At 39.6% G+C, this 21,081-nt stretch overlaps 1 protein-coding gene across 17 annotated transcripts in view; it reads left to right on the top strand.

The window, feature by feature from the left end:
- The window catches only part of RAD51B (RAD51 paralog B), a 547,382-nt gene that overhangs the window by 18,897 nt on the left and 507,404 nt on the right, over window positions 1-21,081 (top strand). For all 17 annotated transcript variants that reach the window (XR_004960184.1, XR_004960183.1, XR_004960186.1 and 14 more), the window contains one exon: window positions 12,774-12,910. Coding sequence is in view for 13 of the 17 variants with exons in the window: in XM_036267257.1 (XP_036123150.1) it covers window positions 12,774-12,910 (137 nt within the window). In the remaining 4 variants the exon portion in view is untranslated. The remainder of the gene's footprint in view (window positions 1-12,773; window positions 12,911-21,081) is intronic.

A 21,081-nucleotide genomic window follows, 5' to 3' on the forward strand; every position in this document is an offset into this window, starting at 1 on the left:
GTAGTGATCCACTATTGTTTATAAGTTTATGTCATAAACTTATTTATTTAAAAAAATTTTTTTCTTTATTGATTTTAGAGAGAGAGGAAAGGAGAGGGAAAAACAAACATTGATGAGAGAGAACATCAACTGGCCGCCTCCTGCATGCCCCGCACTGGGGATTGGGCCCACAACCTGGGCATGTGCCCTGACCAGGAATTGAACCAGTGACCTCTTGGTGCATGGGTCGATGTTCAGCCACTGAGCCATTGAACCACACTGGCCAGGCAATCATAAACTTATTTAAATAACAAAAAATTGAATATAAGGAAGATTAACCAACAACTACTTCTTATTTTTTAAGTTTTAGAATAACTTTCAATACTTTTCACTTCGTTTTTACAATTCTTGCTGAATCCAAGCAGTAGTCACAAGCCATTGAAGTGTTTTGTCATGATCTACTTGGCTGAATTGGAATGTACATCTGATTGTTTATTAGTAGCAAATTTTCTACTTTCTATTTCAGCTACAGTTAGCTTCTCCAATCTTGGGATTTTTCAGCTGAATACAGGGAGTATTTCTGTTTACTTTTTAATAAAAAACAAAATACTTATTTTATTTATACAGACTTAACTATATCCTACATGTGTAAGTTGTGAACCTCTATAAGCCCTTGACCCAATATCAGAACCAAAATAATACCAAAAACATTGAAACTAACTGTGGACTCTCCCCTGATCCTGTCTTTGGCTTTTTGTTGGGAGGTAACCTCCATTCTGAATTTCTACCATTCCTCTACTTTTCCCCCTGTAGTTTCCGATCGTTACCACCTGTATACATAAGAGATAGAACATTTTAGTTAGTTTTATTTCGTTAAATTCATTTATCCCTTCTCTTGTGATTGAACATTTGGGTTGTTTCCAGTTTGCTACTAATGTAAACAAGTTCTATGAAACTGTTACACATGTCTCCTTGATCACACTATAGGTATTTCTTTAGGGCAGGGATTGGCAAGCTACTTACTACCCAGTGGTCAAATCTGGCTAACTGCCTGTTTTTGTAAATAAAGTTTTATTGTAACATAGCTATGCTCATTTATTTACATTTTGTCTGTGGCTACAAGGCAGAGGTGAGTTAGTTGTGACAGTGGTCTACAAAGCCTAACATATTACTACCTGGCCTTCATCTAGGGTATCTGCTTTGAAATGATTTGCTGATTATAGGATATGTGCATGTGTAGCTTTGCAGCATCAGGGCAAATTGTTTTTCAGAGTGGTTGTGCCTGTTTATATTCCTATGAGCAGTTGTCAACGAATTCCTTTTGCTCTGTATTCTCTTGTCTTGGTATTATCAGACTTCTTAATTTCTGCTTATCTTTGTAATCTTAGTTTTCATTTTCCTGATTTCTTTTTTTCTTTTTATGTTTATTGATTTTTAGAGAGAAAAGAAACATCGATGTGAGAGAGAAACATTGATTGGTTGCCTCCTGTACGCACCCCAACTGGGGATTGAACCTGCAACCTAGGCATGTGCCTTGACTAGGAATTGAACTTCAAATCTTTTGGTGTACGGGAAGACGCTCCAGCCAACTGAATAACCTGGCCAGGGCTCATTTTCCAAATTTCTAATGAGCTTAAATATCTTTCATAAATTGCCCTGGCCAGTTTGGCTCAGCGGTTGGAGCGTGGCCTGCGGTCTAGAGAGACCCAGGTTCGGTTCCTGCTAAGGGCACGTACCTAGGTTGTAGTTTGTCCCCGGCCCTGGTTGGTCGTGCGGGTGGCAACCACTCGATGTGTTCCTTTCATATCGATGTTTCTCTCTCTTCCTTTCTCTCCCTTCCACTCTATCTGAACAGAAAATGGAAAAATGTCCTCAGGTGAGGATTAAAAAAAAAAAAAAAAACTTTCATAAATCATTTTGCTATTAATAAATAATTTTATTAAGGAACAATTTAAATACTATAAAATTCAACCATTGTAACTGTCTATAATTAGTAAATTTATGTTAAATCATCATCACAATCCAGTTTTAGAATATTTCCATCATCCTAAAATAAAATGTTCCCTTGTGCCCATTTGTAGTTAGTCTCTGCTTCCATCCTTAGCCCAAGGCACCCATCTGATCAGCTTTCTGTCTTTATCAACTTGCCTTTTCTAAACATTTCATATAATTGAATCATATAATATGTAGTCTGTTATATCTGGTTTCTTTCACATAGCATTATATTTTTGAGGTTCATTACTGTTGTTGCATGTAATAGTTTTTCCTTTTAAGTGTTGAATAGTATTCTATTGTATGTCTATAGCACATTTTGTTTATCTACTCATTAGTTGATGGAAACTTGGATTGTTTCCAGTTTTTGTCTATCAGGAATAATGCTACTGCAAACACTCATAGACATGTCTTTGTGTGAACTTAGGTTTTTGTTTCTCTTGGGTGGATTCCTAGGAATAGAATGGCTAGATCATATGATAGGTGTGTGTTTAATATTTAAGAAACTGTCAGACCACTTTCCAAAGTGGCCGTACCATTTTACATTCTCACCAGCAATGCATGATGGCTTGTTTCACCATTTCCATACCAATATTTAGTATAGATTTTTTAAAAATATGTTTTTATTGATTTTTTTGTTAGAGAGAGAGAAAAATCTATTGGCTGTCTCCTGCATGCCCCCCACTGAGGATCAAGCCCACAACCAGGCATGTGCCCTGGGAATCGAACCAAGACCTCTCAGTCCGTGGGACGATGCTGAATCCACTGAGCCACACCAGCTGGGCTCATCTTTTTATTTTTTTTTATCCTCACTTGAGGACATTTTTGCATTTATCTTCAGAAAGAGCGGGAGGGAGGGAGGGAAGAAGAGAGAGAGAAAGAGAAAGATCGATGCGAGAGAGACCCATCGACTAGTTGCCACCCACACGACCCCAACTGGGGCTGGGGACAAACTACAACTGTGGTACGTGCCCTTCGTGGGAACCGAACCTGGGTCTCTCTCTGGTTCGCGGGCCGATGCTTTAGCCGCGGAACCAAACAAGCCGTGGCCAGGCTCATCTTTTTGATTTTAGCTCTTCTAGTAGGTGTGCAGTTGTATTTCATTGTGGTTTTAATTTGCATTTTCCTGATGACTAATGATATTAAACACCTATTCATCTGTTTATTGGCCATTTGTATATTTTTTTTACTGAAATGTCTATTCAAATCTTTTCCTATTCTTTAATTGGTTGTTTCTTTTATTGTTATTGAGTTTTTTTTGTTTTTTTGTTTTTGTAGTATGTGCCTCTAGCAGGGATTGAACCCGAGACTCTCTGGTCCGCAGGCCGATGCTTAACCGCTGAGCCAAACTGGCCAGGGCTGTTATTGAGTTTTAAAAGTTCTTTACATATTATGGATATATAAAGTCCTTTATCAGATATATTATTTGCCATTATTTTCTTCCAATCTGTGGCTTATTTCTTCATTTTCTTTGAATTTTACAATTTTGAAGTCATGCAATCTATCAGGTCAGGCTGTTAAAATAGTCCATTATGTTGTTGAGTTGACACGTTTACTTGTAGCTCTATTATTCTTTATATATTTTTAGCTTATTTTATTATGTTAAACTAACACATTTAGAATTGTCATATTCTCATGGAGAACTGAACCTTGCACTATGGCTCTTCTGTGCAGCACGTAGCACCATTCCCATCGTGCTGTTTGTGTAATTACTTAATGTATGTCTTCCTCACTGCAGAATAAATTCCACGTGGGCAGGGATTATGTCTCTTTCTTTTTATTACATCCACAGTATTAGGACATGTGGAAGGCATTTAATAAATATTATCTGGATGAAAGAATTTGTTTTCCTTTCTTTATTGTTTAGTACTTATAGAGTGCTTGTGTACTACAGTGCTTTGGTTCCTGCTGCCTCTCCTGCACTTCCCCCTTTGATCTTGGAATAACCTAAACTTCAGGAACTTCTAATGTGATTGCAGTTGCAGGATAGACTAGTTATTTTACAGTGTTATTTTCATTTGCATGCATTTGTTTTTCCAAATCATCAAAATAGTACATTTAAGGAATATGACTTTTCTACCTCATTGATTTTTTATTAATGAACATCAGTGTTCTTTTACTTTAGGAGTGTTTTTCTTATATGATTTTAAAGCTGTATATCCCTAATGTCTATATATCTATATATATCTATATTATTTTTGTTATTATTGCTATTTAACAAATCATTTCAAAGCTTAGTACCTAAAAACAACAATAAATATTTCTCTCACAGGGTTTCTGTGAGTTAGGAATTCAGGAGCAGCTTAGCTAGGTGTTTCCAGTTACAGTCTCATGAGATTACAGTCATGAAGCCACAGTGGACTGAAAACTAGCCTGGAGCTGGGGGAGGTGCTTGCCAGATGGCTTACTTACGTGGCTGGGAAGTTGGTCCTGACTGCCACCATGGGGACTCAGTTACAGGCCACCTAAAGCTCCCCACAGGTCCGCTTGAGTGTCTTCATGGCATGGGCTGACTTTCCCTAGAGGAGGTGATCTAAGAGAACAAAGTGGACATGGCAGTCTCTTATGACTTGGCCTTGAAGTTATATACCACCACTTCTGCTGTGTTCTGACACTCACACAGACATGCGCGATCCAGTGTGGGAGGGCATGAATACCAAAGCGAGGACTGTGGGGTCCTTCTTAGGGGCTGGCTATCACTGTATGTGTGTGTGTGTGTTTACATATGTATGTATGCATATATGTGTATGTACATGAGTGGGTGTGTTCTAATTTATTGTCTCTCCATTCCTTGAGACTTGGTGGTAGGCAGAATTTCTAAATGTCCCTCCAAAGATGCTCTGTTGTAACCTGGAACCTGTGAATGTGGTGAGAAATCACTCCCACGATTGTGGTATGTTACATGGCATTGCCTTTAAGGTAGGGAGATTATCCTCATCGAAGCCCATGAGCCTTTAAGAGCAGGGAGCTTTCTCTGGCTAAAGAAGAAGGGAAAGCCAGAAAGATTCAAAACAGGAGGATCCAAAACATGAAGGTGGAAGGGGCCATGTGAGAATGAATGCAGGTGGCCTCTGGGAGCAGGGAGCAGCCTTCAAAGGTCAGCCAGAAACGAAACGGAGCTCAGACCCACAGCTGCGGAGAAGTGGATTTTGCCAACACCCTGAATGAGCTTGGAGGGTGATTCTCCACTCCCACACCCCCCAGCCTCCAGATAGGAACCGAGCTCAGCCAACATTTTGATTTTGGCCTCATGAAGCTGAGCTGAGAACCAGCCTACCAGGACTGTTAATCTACAGAACTGTGTGGTAATAAATGGGTGTTGTTCTAATGTTAAGATTGTGGAAATGTGTTACATAGCAATAGAGAACTAATACAGATACCAGTGGAGTTGTCTAATTAATTACATTGCAAAATCTTTGTTTTGGTTAAGAAGTCAAATCTTGCCCTGGCTGGTTTTGCTCAGCGGTTAGAGCATTGCCCTGCGATCCAGAGAGACCCGGGTTCGGTTCCCCCTAAGGGCACGTACCTTGGTTGCAATTTGTCCCCGGCCCTGGTTGGGTCGTGCAGGAGGCAACCACCCGATGTGTACCTTTCACGTCGATGCTTCTCTCTGTCTCTCCCTCCCACTCCATCTGAACAAAAAATGGAAAAATGTCCTTGGATGAGGATAAAAAAAAAAAAAAGAAGAAGAAGTCAAATCTTAGAGTCCGGGCATCAGGTAGAAGTTAGATCTGGTGGAGGTGAGGGAGGAGGCGGTTGGTTGAGTCGGCTTAGGCTGGGCCTGGAGATAACTGAATGAGTAAGAATGAATGTGGAAACATTCTTCTGTTGTTTGTGTAGCTGTTCCTTCCTGACTCTAACTTCAAAATTCCCTAATTTATTTATCATGGTGTTGCTCTATGTGAACGTCACCAAGTCTCTGTACCAAGATTAAAAGGGGAGCTAGGGACGTGCTGCTCATGCCGAAAGCAGAAACCCACTCTGCTGAATCACCAGTGGGTGTGGACTGCGGGCTGTGCCCATTCCTTGAGACACCACGTTCCTCACTTGGGAACATACAAGCAGATAATTCTGCATCTCTTATAACTGAATGTTGGTAGCAAAGGTGTGTTTGAAGTCTAATCTTCAAAAGTTTACATTGTGTGGGGATCAAACCCGGTGATGGTAGCCTTGCCATGTGAGGATCATCCAGATCAGATCCGTGTTTCTCAGCCCCTTTCTCATTACCACCCCCTAAGGAGCTTTATAGACTTTTTTCCTTTAATCACCCCTGCCAGGAGATTTGAATACTACATGTACACTGCTTATCAATTTATGTACTCTGTGCATATTTGAGCTTCATTCATAAAAGGAGTAAAATTACCCCCACCCCCAATCAAAACCAAGTTTCATTCTTGGAGTTAGTGTCACCACTGCAGAGAATGCAGGACAAAGATGCTAATGCGATTAGGTAATTTGAAGATGTATTTAAAGGGGTCAAAAAAGAGGTGTTTTTGTATAGTGATCCAGAGCCTGGGGCTAGAGAACTGGCGCAGACTCTGGGCGGTAGACTACAGTCAAGGAGATGTCAGAGGTGTGACATCTGCATGTCTGAGTGCAGAGTACTTCTGGGAAAGGAAGCAAGGGAAGGAAGTACTGCCAAATCTTGGTAACATTTAAGAGTCATGATTAGATCCTTGCTCTAAGCACTAAGAAACAATGTAGCATTTCTACATTATTTGTATTTCTTTGCTTTGTTCATGATGGCAGGAGACCTGGTGTCCTCCTTGAGTGAGGCAGTTTTGTTTTGGAAATGATTATCCTGTTCCAAAAAGGTAGAGGCGAGATGACAGTCTTATTTTGGCATCCCAGTCTTTCCTCAGAACAGCTGGGTATTACAGTTCTCTTTCCTCCTCACTGGCCGAGTTCGCTGTGGCCTGCAGGATCACAGGGGTTGTAAACTCAAATGCCTGCGGGGCCAGGCATGTAGTAGAAATGCATCAACAGTGACGTGTAAGGCATGCCTGTTTTATTAGTCCACTGTGGTTGCTTACACTGCTTACAACAGCAAAATTTATTGTTCTTACTCATAGGTCTGCAGGTCGGTCAAGGTGGGTCTCATCTCCATTCTGCAGTCAGGTTCAGGTCAACTTCATGTACAACAGCAGCAGTAGGAAAACTAGGGAGAGATTTCCAAGTGGTGTTCCTTGACTATAGTCTACTGCCCAGTGTTTTGAAGGGCAGGATAATCAGGCCTCTGCCCTAATATAGGAGTCCAGCACACACGGTTAATTGGATTGTAGTTCCCAACTATTCACTCTCTAACTGATATAACATGGTTTTCGATAAAGCTTTTGTAGAATCTTTCATATGGCACGTGTTAATTGGTTAAATCAATGATTATATCCCTTGATACTGTTTAATTTTTATTTTAGCTGTGAAACTTGGGGCACTTGTCATTTCCAGGTCCTCCTGCTTTTTCTCTGATTTGTTCCCCTGCTTTCTCTCTTCCCCTGTACTTTAAAAACAGCAGTTGTCAGTATGAGATGAGAGAATCCAAGATAGAAAATTTCCACATGTTGATGTAAAGTAATTGAAGATCAATGTTTCTTTTACAAGGCAAAGTGCTACTTGGCCTTTCTGAGATTGTTAGCTCTTTGTTTATTTGTTTGATTTAGGATTTAGAGAGTTATTTATTTTTTAGAATATATTTATTATATTTTATTTTATTTTGGAGAGAGAGAGGAGTGGAGAGGGAGAGAAACATCGATCGGCTGCCTCCTACACACCCCCATTGGGGATTGATCTCGCAACTTGGGCATGTGCCCTGTCTGGAAATCGAACTAGCAGCCTTTTGGTGCATGGACGATGCTCAACCATCTTAGCCAACACCAGCCAGGGCAAAAGTTAGTTATTTTTAAAATTAATTCTGTAGGTCTGAAGACCTGATTATATTTCTACATAAGTATAGAGCAAATGGAGGAGACAAATAGTTAGATACTGGGTGGGGGCTGGAGGTTTGGGGTGGTCTTACAAAAATGGTTTCCGCGTGTTTTTTCTCTCAGATCAGAACCAGGCAGTCCTTAAACTGTCTTCTGCAAAGTATTGGGTTGGAAGGTTGCCCCATCCTGTTGCCCTCCATCTTGAACGAGGGGAGAATGAACTTGGTAAGAGTTTAGGTCCTAACAGGTCTGAGTTTCACACTCATCTTAACCACTTAATCTCATTTAAGATTAAAATGACTACGCTTCATTTTTACTTTAGTGCAATTTGACCTTCTTTTCTTGGGAATAATTCTCTTTCTTCTTTAAACCAATTATTAATACAATGGTTAATACTCAGTTTACTTCCTTGTTGATATTTGAGTGATCTTCACTACTGGTTTTTTTTTTCAGTCTTTTTACATTTCTCAGGCAGGGCTGAAACGCAGACACCGACTGTCTGAAGCTAATTGTGTTTTACTGGTGTTGTCTGTGTGTAAACGTTGTATTCATTCTGAGTTTCCAAGAAGCAAATAACTTAGACTTTTCTGGTTTGGCATGTTCTTGCTTTCTAACCACATTGGAGCTGAACCTGGGAACTGAACACAACTTGAAATTTTGTGGTTTGGCTGCCAGAATTCAGAGCTAAACTATCTGAAGCTAAAAATTATTAATGTTGAAATGTTTTAACCTACTAAGTAAACCTGAAAAAAATGAAATTTTACTTTTATCTAGATGTCAGATGTGTGAAGAATGCTTAAAAATGATACCAGTGTTGTTCATTTTATAAAACCTGACTAGTAAAGAATTTCTGTGCATTCTGTGATGAGATGGGGAGTGACCAGGGAACTTTTTTGACTTATGAGAGCTTTGGTTATCTCCCAGCAAAGACTGTAAAAGAGTTACTGAATTTAAAGATAGGCGACACATTCTTTTTTCTTTTTAACGAAAAGACAAGATATGTCAAATTTGTTGACCTTTCTGTATGACAAGTGGCTATGTTACATAACTCATAGCATATTGAAAACAAATCAACCAGCCCTGGCCGTTGTGGCTCAGTTGGTTGGGTGTCATCCCATGCACCAAAAGGTTGCTGGTTCGATTCCTGGTCAGAGCCCGTGCCTGGGTTTTGGGCTCGATCCTTGGTAGGGGGCATGTGGTTCAGTTTCATCACATCAATGTGTCTCTCCCTCCCTCTCCCTTTCTCTCTATCTAAAAATCAATACACTGTTTAAAAAAAACAAAAACCACAGCAACTACCAACCAACGGAACACTCTTAGTACATCCCTGCAAAGTACAGGTGATGTTTTAACAATAAGTGAGAAAGTAATTGCCTTTGTAAAGACAGAGATTAAACTACAGAGAAAGTGTTTATTAAGTCACTGCTTGGAAATGTTTCTCATGGAATGTGTTTTTTGTTGTAAGTGGTATATGTATCTAATGAAAACTTTGCTATCTGTACACTGTAAAAAACTTGTAACAATATTTTCTATACTTCTGAAAATCTTCCAAATAGTTTAAGTTGATTTTTAAACCAATTGTTAAAAATGTAAAAATGCAATATTTTTAAAAATTAATTTGCAAGAACAATTGATAGGAGGGAAGACAGAATTTTTTAGCTAAAATCCAACAAAAACTAAGTGATAAAAGTTATTGAAAAATGAAAATAGTGATTTAGTAAGTACAAAAATGATATATTACTTTAATTTCAGTCCTTGCATTTTTGCAATTATGCTTTTCTCTACTATATAGACATTACAGTTAAGTACTGAAATAAATGGAATTTAGGACCTGACATTTCAGTCACTGAATGACAAAATACTTAAATCAATATTTAACAAGTAATATGATTTCATTTATTTTCATTGTTGTCATTGCTACACTAAAAGCATTAGTAAGGTTTCATGAGAATGAAACCATATGTGGTGAGACAGCACCAGGTGGAAAACTGGTGGAGGCAGACCGGACCTTGGTTCAGCAACCTCAGGCTAAGAAAGAATTCAGAGCCAAGGCTCAAACTATAAGAGAAAGTTTATTTAGAAAGTCAAAGAGGTAGAAGAAGTGAGCCATAGATGAAACAGGCTCAGGAAACAAGTTACAGAAGTAAAAGAAGGCCCTGGCCGGTTTGGCGCAGCGGTTGGAGCGTCGGCCTGCGGTACTGAGAGACCCGGGTTCGGTTCCCGCTAAGGGCACGTACCTCGGTTGCAGTTTGTCCCCGGCCCTGGTTGGTCGTGTGGGTGGCAGCCACTCGATGTGTCCCTTCACATCGATGTTTCTCTGTTTCTCTCTCTCTCTTCCTCTCTCTCCCTCCCACTCTATCTGAACAACAACAAAAAAAATGGAAAAATGTCCTCGGGTGAGGATAAAAAAAAAAAAAAGAAGTAAAAGAAGGGCCCTTGGAGCTTAGAAGAGAGAGGGAAGGAAAATGCATCTGGGGGAGGAGAGTGGGGAAAGACATGGGCATTGGGTTGCATAGAGAGAGTTGCATTGGGTTCTTCATCTTGAAGGCTTTTATCTGCTCTCCAAAGGCAGGGATTTCAGGGGAGGTCCCAGGGAGGATCCGTTAAGATAGTCATCAGCTTTCCAGGTGTGTCCCCTCAGGGTCCTGGTTTCCACCGAGTGTTTGGCATTAGGGGAGGGGGTCATTAGTCATTGCATTCTGGTCCTGATGTCAGTCATGGTGTCCCTCTGTCTGGTTTTGCTGCTTTTCTGGGCCCGGAGCTGAACACAACTGCAGCCTAGATGTTATCCCTAGGGGTTAATTGCTTAAGGATGTGGTCATGCAAGGGTCATGGGAGTCATATAAGGCCACTCTTGGGCTCCTTTGTCCTTCTCCAAGGAAAGGTCAGGAGAGGGTCCGAACCACATGACCAGCGATATGAAAGGTCAGGAGGTTTAAACTGCATGACCATGGATATGCTGGTGGAGGGGGAAAGGTCACCCTGGGGGCGAGGTCCTTGTTTGCCCGGTTTTGCCTGTCCTTGCTCTGCTCATGTTTGTTTAACGGCCTACCACACGACTAAGATATGAAAGTATTTTTAAATATTTATAATCTTTTATTTTTTAATGTCTATTTTATGTATGTTTTATACTGTGTGTAACATATTAGTAAATTAGTATGTATATAATATATATACATATGGTGGAGGACCATACTAAATTTTTGTTTGTTTGGTTTGATGTGAGTATGTAATCAAAAAAGTTTGTATATCCCTTTTCATTGATCACCCATGATCTGGCAAACTTTTATTGGTGGTAGCAACTATATATCCTTAAACTGCAAATCACTGTTTTTGGGATTATAAATCACCACATAGTTTTTAACTTGTGAGCTTTTGTTTTTTAATGTGGAGCCTTGATAACAGACATTTAGCTTTAGTCTAAATTCCAAACCAGTGGTTCTCAGACATGTAAAGCAGCATCAGCATCGCCTGGGAGCCTACTGGAAATACAAGTTTTCAGGCCACATCTCAGACTTACTGAACCAGAGATGCTGGTTAGCAAGATGGCCAGGTAATTCTAGTGCTCACTCAAGTTTGAGAATCGCTGGCTTTAATGATTTAGACTCATGAGTCATCCTTTCTTTCTACTTCATGATGGACCTGAGACAGTTTCTTAATATCTGTAGTATGTCTCAGTCTTAGCTCAGACTTTTATCATCTCTACCTGAGATTTTCTTCTCTTTTCCTTTCCTCCTCCTTTTTCTCTTCCTATTGTGAAATATTGTTTATTTGTGTTGTTTTCACAAAAGGGATCGTGTTTTGGTTCTTAAATTTTGGATGCCCCAGCCAATGTGACATATGTTTAAAGGAAATACATACACACACACACACACATTTTTTTTTTTAAATCCTTACCCAAGGATATTTCTCCATTTATCTTCAGATAGAGTGGGAGGGAGATAGAGAGAGGGAGAAAGAGAGAAACATCGATGTGAGAGCGACACATTGGTTGCCTCCCACACGACCCCGACCTGGGCCAGCAATGAACTGTAACCAAGGTATGTGCCCTTGACCAGAATCGAACCCGAGACTCATTGGTCTACAGGCCAGTGTTCTAACCACAGAGTCAAACTGGCCAGAGCTTAAGGGAATATTTTTAACATTTTAAAATTAATAATTTTTACTACTTCCAGTTGAACTGGAATATACACATGATTAATTTCCTATATTTTCCTCCTATATCTTGATTTCAAATTTTACAGTCTTGAAATATTTCTTTACCAACTAAAATTTCAAAATAAACATTTCAAAGTATGAGTTACTTAGATTCTACACTTTTTAAATTTTGTTATAGTTGCTTTATCTCTCTCTACAAACACACACACACACTCACATACTTTTTTTCTGAACCATTTGCTAGTAAATTGTATACATCAGTGCCCTTCATCCCTAACACCTTACTGCTAAGAATAAAGGTCAAAGTAGCTTTTAAGGGGACTAGTACAAAATTGTTCTGAGAGGCTGATTCATAGTAAATATTAAACCAATTATTAAAATCTTTTATTTTCAATATCCTTCTATAAATGCCTTAGTGAGGAAAAGGTATAGAACTCCAAGTTATAAATCTATAAATGGATCCTCTAGCCTTTCTTAACCAAAGTTTTTTATCTGAACTACAGAATACAAAGGGATGATTCGAGTGACCATTTTCTCATTTCTCCCAAGGATGGCCCATAGCTAGTACCAATCCAGATATGGAGGGGAGAAGTTAACTCACCATATACGGTGGATGTATCTGGGAGTCCACACTGGTTGGACTGTGCTTGTGGCAAGTTCCTAAAGATTTTGATTTGACTAGCTTATGATGTTTACACAAATTACTTCTTTTCTTTTTTTAAGATTACAGGTCCACCAGGCTGTGGGAAAACTCAGTTTTGTATAATGATGAGTGTGTTGGCCACATTACCCACTGACATGGGAGGAATGGAAGGAGCTGTTGTGTACATTGACACCGAATCAGCATTTAGTGCTGACAGGTAGGGTATTTTATTATTTTCCACAATACTTTAGTTTTGTAACATATGTAACATTTTCAAATAGGTTAACATTTGCTTTTTTTTTTTTTGAGAACACAGAATGCTAGATATTGTCTTAAGGAATTTTCCTCTTAAAATAGACAGTTTCTTTTTATCTTTTCTATTCCTTTATTGGTTTAAGTGGGGTTCCTGTATAAGGTGTGTTTGGCAGAAAGTCAGGAAGAAAAAAGTTCAAGAAAGAGGGAGAAATGTAAGTGGAAAAATAGGGAAGAGGGAAAATTAATAAGAAAGAAGATAAACTGCTTTGTAACTAATTTCTAGTTGGAAGTAAAATATTTGTGAATGGAAAAATTGCAGATTTCAAAACATTTTTTTTGATTGAGAAGTATTTCTGTTTCATCTTTGAAACAGTATGGTATTCATTGTTAGAAACACACTGATAGTAAGAGTATCTTTGCTTGGAAAGAAAAGCTTTCCTTAGTTTAAAAGGTGAAAAGGACCTTTCATATTCTATGACAGAGGCATTTAGTCATTTGTGTATTTCTGTTTTTAATGTTGTTTTTTTAATTGATTTTAGAGAGAGAGGAAGGGAGAGGGAAAAAGAGATAGAAACATCGATGAGAGATAACATTGATTGGCCTCCTCCTACATGTCCACCCCGCTGGGGATTTGGCCCACAACCTGGGCATGTGCCCTGACTGGGAATTGAACCATCGACCTCTTGGTGCATGGGTTGACACTCAACCAGTGAGCCACACTGGCCGAGCTCATTTGTGTATTTCTGTACACCTGAAAATAAGTCTGGGCTTCATTCTTCCCTGCTCTGATGAATGTTCATAAGCAGGAGTGCTTATGCATCTGGAGACTGATTCTAGTCTGTTCTCTTAGTCAAGTATAATATGGGTATAGTCCTTTGAGTCTTTCTCTCACTATGACATTATGAATTAGATCTCTCCCTCATTTCTCTCAAGGAATACTATTTAAGTCAAAGCATATCCCTGATCAGATAAGTTCCAAATGAATTAGTTTGCCTAGATTTTATTTGCTTTGTTCTATATCTCTTGGTTATCTGTTCTTTTTTGGGGGGGGGGGTGGTTTATGCCCCTAGCAGGAACTGAACCCAGGACTCTCTGGTCCGCAGGCCAATGCTCCAACCGCTGAGCCAAACCGGCCAGGGCGGTTATCTGTTCTTTTTAAGTATATTCCACTGGTTTGTCAGCAGTTTGAGTTTGTGTTATATCTTTTTATCTTCAAAGCTAAATCCAGTGACTGACACATAAGACCTCTCAGAAAATGTTGGTAAATAAATGGACAGGTGCTCCTTTCAGATCGTGAAGTTTTGATACCATTTTCTTTTGTTTTTTTCAGTTACTATTCATCTTCAATATTATTTTATATTAGTTTCATCTGTATAGCATTGTGATTAGACAATCATTTACCTTACAAACTGATCCCCCGATATTATAAGTACCTATCTGGCACCAAGCATACTTACTATAATATTATTGACTATATTTCATATACTGTGCTTTACATCCCTGTGACTGTTTTATAGCTACCAATTTGTAATTCTTAAACCCTTCACCCTTTTCACCTAGGCTCCCAGTCCTCTTCCATTTGGCAGCCATCAGTTTGTTCTTTGTATGAGTCTGTTTCTGTTTTGTTTGTTTATTTATTTTGTTATTTAGATTTCACATCTAAGTGAAACCATTTTGTATTTGACTTTTTCTATTGATGGGCACTTGGGTTGCTTCCATATCTTGGCTATATAAATAATGCTGCACTGAACATAGGGCACATATATCTTTGTGAATTAGTGTTTCGGGTTTCTTAGGACATAAACCCAGAAGTGGAATTGCTGGGTCATAAGGCAGTTCCATTTTTAAATTTTTGAGAAACTTCCTTGCTATTTTTCATAGTGGCTACACCAATTTACATTTCCATCAACAGTTACTAGGGTTCCCTTTTCTCCACATCCTTACCAACACTTGTTTGTTTATTAATGATGGCCGTTCTGGTATGTGTGAGGTGATGATCTCATTGTGGTTTTCATTTGCATTTCTCTGATGATTAGTGACATTGAGCATCTTTTCATGTGTCTATTGGTCATCTGTATGTCCTCTTCGGAGATAAAACCATTTTCTACTGCAAGGACTGAGACTTCCATGAGGGAAATGGCTGATTCTGGCTCTGGAGCAGGACATTTTTAATTAGAGTCTGAAACGTCATATCACATAGCAGGGAACTATCAAAGTCTACTTAGGGGAGTGTCAGAGGACTTTTGGAGTCAACTTGAAGAAGGCTCTCTCTGGCCAAAGATGAGAGAACTTGAGCACCAACAGCATAATAATAATGGCAGTGGATTAAAACACATGAAATATATTTAAAATCCATGAGTCTATAATATTAACAAATGAGGAGCAACTAATTAATCACTATTGGAGGATTCTGGAGAAGTAACTCATTATTTTGAAAATGAGTAAAATAAAACGGGAAATCAAACATTTATTTATCTTTTTCTATATGAACTGTATTACTGAGTAACATCTAGGTCTTTTTATTGATGTATTCCAGTATAAATGCAGAAGGAATGTTAGAATGTCACCAAATTATAAATCCTAACAATCTAATTTAGGCATTAAATATTGTGGTATAATAAGAAATAAATATTTTGCCTTCTTCCTGCTTTTTGGCAAAAGAGCTTATAATACCTTTGGAATTTTCTGAGTGATAGAGGTGAGAGGAATGTCATTTGCTATTCATAATTAGCCCCTTTCAGCCATATCCGAGTTTATAATAATGAGGTAACTCTTGGTGAGTTCCTAGGTAGCTTCTGGTGGGGACTGGTTGCCAGTGGAATCAATCATGTGGTTATAGGGTTGGACCTTTCAGCCTCATAAACTGCCCCCACAAACCTTTGAAGAGGGGGAGGGGAAACTGGTTAATCACCAGCAGCCACTGATTTAATCAATTATACCTGTGTAATGGGGTCTCTACAAAAATATCTAAATGATAGGGTGTGGGGAACTGGTGAACACATGGAGGTGCTGGGAGGGTTGTATGCCTGGACATGGCGTGGAGGCTCTGCTCCCCCCACCCCCTGAATACCTTCTTTTATTTGGTTTATCCTGAGTTGTCCTTCATAATAAACCGGTAATAGTAAAGTATCTTCCTGAGTTCTATGGGCCATTCTAGCCAGTTATTGAACTTGAGGTGAGTGTGGGAATGTCTCCTTTGTAAGTAGCTAGTTAATATTAATAATCGGAAGAGAACAAAGGGGAGGCCAGATATAATAAGCATGATCATCTGGGCAGCTTCACCGTTAAGATGCAACTTTACACTCCCCAGGGAAACACCAGTGCATTCCCTGCAGATCACTGGGGGAAGGACTAGAATAAAGGGGGAGACAGATGCATGTGCAGTGAAGTTGGGGTGACAGTAGGGAAGGTGCTTGCCTGTCAGTCTATCCTGGGAAAAAGATAATTGGCTAGAGGGGCAGAGCCGTTGCAAATACATGGAATCCTAAAGCGTTCATTGGCTAAGCTCTCAGTTACGCTCCCCAGACAGAGAGTTCCCTCTCTCTTGCTTGCCCTTGCACTCGTTTCTCTCTCGTTCTGTGACCCGTGATTGCCCATGTGCTAGCCCGCCAGGTGACATCACACCCAGTGGACTGCAACTGGGAACACAAGCTAAGCTAGCCTGATGCTGGACTGAACTGTGCTTTAGTATGGAGCAGAAACTCTGCGCAGTGGCTTTAATTCTAGCCCTGCTGAAGACAAGGCTGGACTTTTCCCATGGTGAGATGGAAGGAAATGGGACACTAGACACCCAGGGGTTTAATTCATGCAGATAAACATGTTTTCCCATGTAAGTCTCAGAAAATTCCTTTTCTTATGACATCACAAGAATTCTACTTCCACTGATAACAGGAAGCCCTGATTTATAGCCTGTTAAGTCAGAAATGCCAGAGGGCCAAGAGTTGCAATTGGTATCAGAAGTGGGGGCAGTCATGTGGGACTGGAGCCCTTCGCCTTGGTGTCTGAGCTTACTACCGGTGATTAGTATTAGAATTGAATTGGTTTGTGGGACACCCAGTTGGTGTTCCCAGGGTATTGGAGAATAGGTTGGTGTGGACAACCTACACGTTCAGTGTCAGGAGTATTGTAAGTAAAAACAGTTCATCAACATAGAAGCCCACTAACATCACAAAAAGACAACCCATCATTGTGGTACCTCCTGATGGGAAAACAGTCAAACCCGAATGTGATCAAGCTTTCAGATCCAACCACTGGCTTACAACATACACAAAGAAGAGAGGAGCAGTGTTAAGCTACCAGAGGGATGCACACAGTGGGAAATGACAGAACAATTTTGTTTCTTTAACAAATAAATTGTTAAGATTTAAGAAAAGAATAGTTACAGCCCTGGTTGGTTTGGTTCAGCGGTAGAGTGTTGGCCCTTGGACCCAAGGGTCACGGGTTCGATTCCTGGTCAAGAGCATGTACCTGGGTTGTAGGTTTGATCCCTGGCCCTGGGTGAGGTCATTTGGGAGGCAACCAATTGATGTGTCTCTCTCAGCGTTTCTCTGTCTCTCTCCCTCCCTCACTCTATTCTGTTCTATCTAAAAATCAGTGGAAAAATATCCTCTGGTGAGGATTAACAAAAAAATAAAAAAGAGTTAGAGGGGGAACCTTTGGATTAAAAGAGACTTCAAAGATTTATTGCTCACATCATATTGCATACTAAATTATAAATAAATTGTATTTATTTATTTATTTTGTTAATCCTCAGCTGAGGATCTTTTCCCATTCATTTTTAGATAAAGTGAGATGGAGGGAGGAGGAAGGAAGGGGGGGAGAGAAAGAGAGAGAAACATTGTTGTGAGAGAGACACATTGGTTAGTTCCCTCCTGTCTGACCCTGACCTGGGCCAGGGATTGGACCTGCAACCCCGTATGTGCCCTTGACTGGGAATCGAACCCTTGACCCTTTGGTCCATGGGCTGACACTCTAACCCTAAGCCAACCGACCAGGAGTATTTTTATAATTTTTTGATTACAGTCTTGACATGACTTCTTTATATTCTTAGTTATAGGGATTCTGTTCAGCAGTTCTCAATGATGGTTGTTCTGTAGTTTAGTTGTAATTTTTTTGTGATCATGGGAAGCACAGTGGCTTCAACACAAAGGTTTATTTTTCTCACATAACAAGCAGACCTGAGTAGGGGGTTGCTGGCGCCGATTCTGCTGCTCAGTGATAACAGAGGCCTAGGGCAGTACACCTTTAGGCACCATATCCATTCTGTACTCATGTCAGTGAGAAGGGAAGGGGCAGCTGTACCTTTTATCAGGAAAGTATACTATTATTTCAGAGTAGCCACCTCCTCCCCTCTGCCGATTTCGTTTACGTCCTCTGGAATCCTGCACGTTTCTCTCCGGGCCACCCCTATGTGCAAGGGAGGATGGAGAAGTCAGGGAAAAGCTTGTTACAACAAGCACGACCAGTGTCCTCGGGCTGGTGAGCATTACTACTTGAATAAAATTACGGTTCTCATAGCAAGGAAGAAGTGGAATGGATATTGGTGGGTAATACCAATAGCCACAACGGGGCTGATTGCTGGACTTAGAGAAGAGATAAAGCAGGAAAATACGAGACTCAAAACAGACCCGGAGAGGTAGAGAAGAGTATAGTTCAGACTGACAAACCTCAGAGGAGGGGGGGAGGGGTGAGATAAACCAAAGAACTTATATGCATGTGTGCTTAACCAATGGACATAGACATGACAAACCTCAGAGGAGAGGGGGTGAGGGGCAGGATGGGGAGGAGGGTGTCTGTGGGGGGAAAAAAGAGAAACATCTGTAACAAAAATAAATAAAAAGAAATCTAAAAAAAAAATCACTATAAACACTGCCTATGAAGATAAAGAAATATATTTTAACTCTCAGTACATCTCTGTATATAGCATTGTCTCCATTTTGCACTTACAAGTGAGCTCTCTGATTAGCACAAATGAGAAAGTGAATTGAAGGATTAATGTGAGGGAAGTTGAAAGGACTTACATACAGAGAATTTAGGGTGATAAAAATGGAAAACAATATCTGCCAACAAATTGCTAGATATCTTTCTGTCAGAAAGGAGAAAGAAAACAGAAGGAGAGTAAATAAAAATTACTTTTGTTTAAAATGTATTAAAAAGAAAACCTTATGAGTGATGTACTTAAAAGCACTTTGGAAAGATTAGTCATATATCTATATGTATATATATTATATTAATCCTCACCCAAGGATATTTTTTTATTGATTTTCTAGATAAAGTAGAAAGGAGGGAGGGAAAGAGAGAGAGAGAAACATCAGTGTGAAAGAGACATTAATTGGCCGTCTCCCGCATGATCGGACCAGGTCAGGGATCGAACCTATAACCCAGGTACATGCCCTTGACCTGGAATCAAATCTGAGACCTTTTGGTCCTTGGGACTACACTCTAACCGCTGAGCCAAACTGGCCAGGACAATATTTTTAAAAGCAATACACTAGCTAGCTTATTTTTACATGTCTTTAAGAGGATAATTTAAAATAGTATATTAATCATGCTTGTTCATCATAGACTGTAATTGTTTCTCCAGATGGCTTAATAATTAGATATGTGTAGCCTGGTTCTAAACCCTCGGGTACTCAGGCACTGCTTTGGGGAGAGGGGCATGCTAAGCAGACAGAATTCTGATTGAGTCAGAAAAATGTCTGTTTTAATTTGTTTTACCTATTGGACTTATACTTAGGATCTGATATCATCTTAGATGCTGTGCACTTGTATGTGCCTTGAGAATATGGATAAATTGATTAATCTAGAAGACTTGGCAACCATGAGAATTCCAGGATACACGAATTGAATGAATACTATATTATTCCTTTTGGAGAGAATTAGAAAATGATGGAACTGGAGGTTAAGAATAAAAAGACAATAAATAGTCCAAATTGAAAAAAAAAAAAAAGTAAGAGAATATAGATGGTAAGTAGTAATAGAGGTTTCCACCTAAAAGTTTGGGAGAAATAAAGTGGATAAAGTAAAATAAAGCTGAGTCTCAGTACTACAAATGCACATGGGAGGAGAACTGAGGGATCTGGGGAAAGAAGAGATGGGACCCAGGGCCTTGAAAGGGGACCTGGGGAGGTAGGATGTAGAATTTGACTATTATGAGGTAGAGGTAGACATTCCTGAGTTGTCATGAAGTCAGAAAAGCTTTGTAAACTAGGAAGAAGATGTAGTCCAAAAGGGGAGGAAGACATTCATCAAATAATCACAACAATGTAAAATTTAACAATCATAGCTAAGTATACGGGAGAGGTGTGTGTTGTATTGGTTTGTATGGAAGCAGTGGTCATCCTTAGGTCTGAAGGAGCTGCTGTCCTTAGTATGCATGTCACTGGGGTGTTAGGTACCCCAAAGTCAGTGACCTTTAATTCCTGCCAGTCTATTTAAAGTGTCATTCTTTCTGAATCAGTGTATCAAGAGGGAGGCATGGAGGGTAGTGGCCAGTCGCGACTTTGGCTGGTTCTGAAGGCAGTACCAGTGTGGTCTTAGTTACCTATTTGCTAGTTGGTACAAATCCAGGATCTTTGACCCAGGTATAGATGATTTCATGAATCTCGGTAGGTTCTCCTTAGTCCAACTTCAGCTGCCTTATAATTTGTGAATCTAGGTGAATTATTAGGGAAGGAGATTCTGAAGAGTTTCTAGGAAAGAAAATGGAAATTAGTGATAAGTACTTATTATTACTAAAACAAAACTTTGGAATTCTCTGGAATCTGTAAGGAACTAATAGATTTCACGTTTTTATGTGTAGTAATCTCACAATGCTGAGCAAGTACATATTGAATTAATGAACAGGAAAATACTACACATATACAGAAAGCTTTGGAAAACCATAAACTTTCATTTCAGCATATTTATGATGTGATATTTCAACTACAATTTCGGAAGGACTTTTTTTGTTTTGTTACATTAAGCATATGTTTTGTTTCAAGTTGGCATGTGGTCACTAATGTAAAGCTTTTAACTTTACATTTATACAAGAGCTGCGAAGTAACGGGGAACTGATAACAAACACCTTGACCACCGAATCCATTCTTCTCTACTTCGGTGGATGGTCAATTCCATTCTTCCAGACGCAGACCA

This window comes from Molossus molossus, unplaced genomic scaffold (assembly GCF_014108415.1).
Source record: "Molossus molossus isolate mMolMol1 unplaced genomic scaffold, mMolMol1.p scaffold_m16_p_1, whole genome shotgun sequence".
NCBI lineage: Eukaryota > Metazoa > Chordata > Mammalia > Chiroptera > Molossidae > Molossus > Molossus molossus.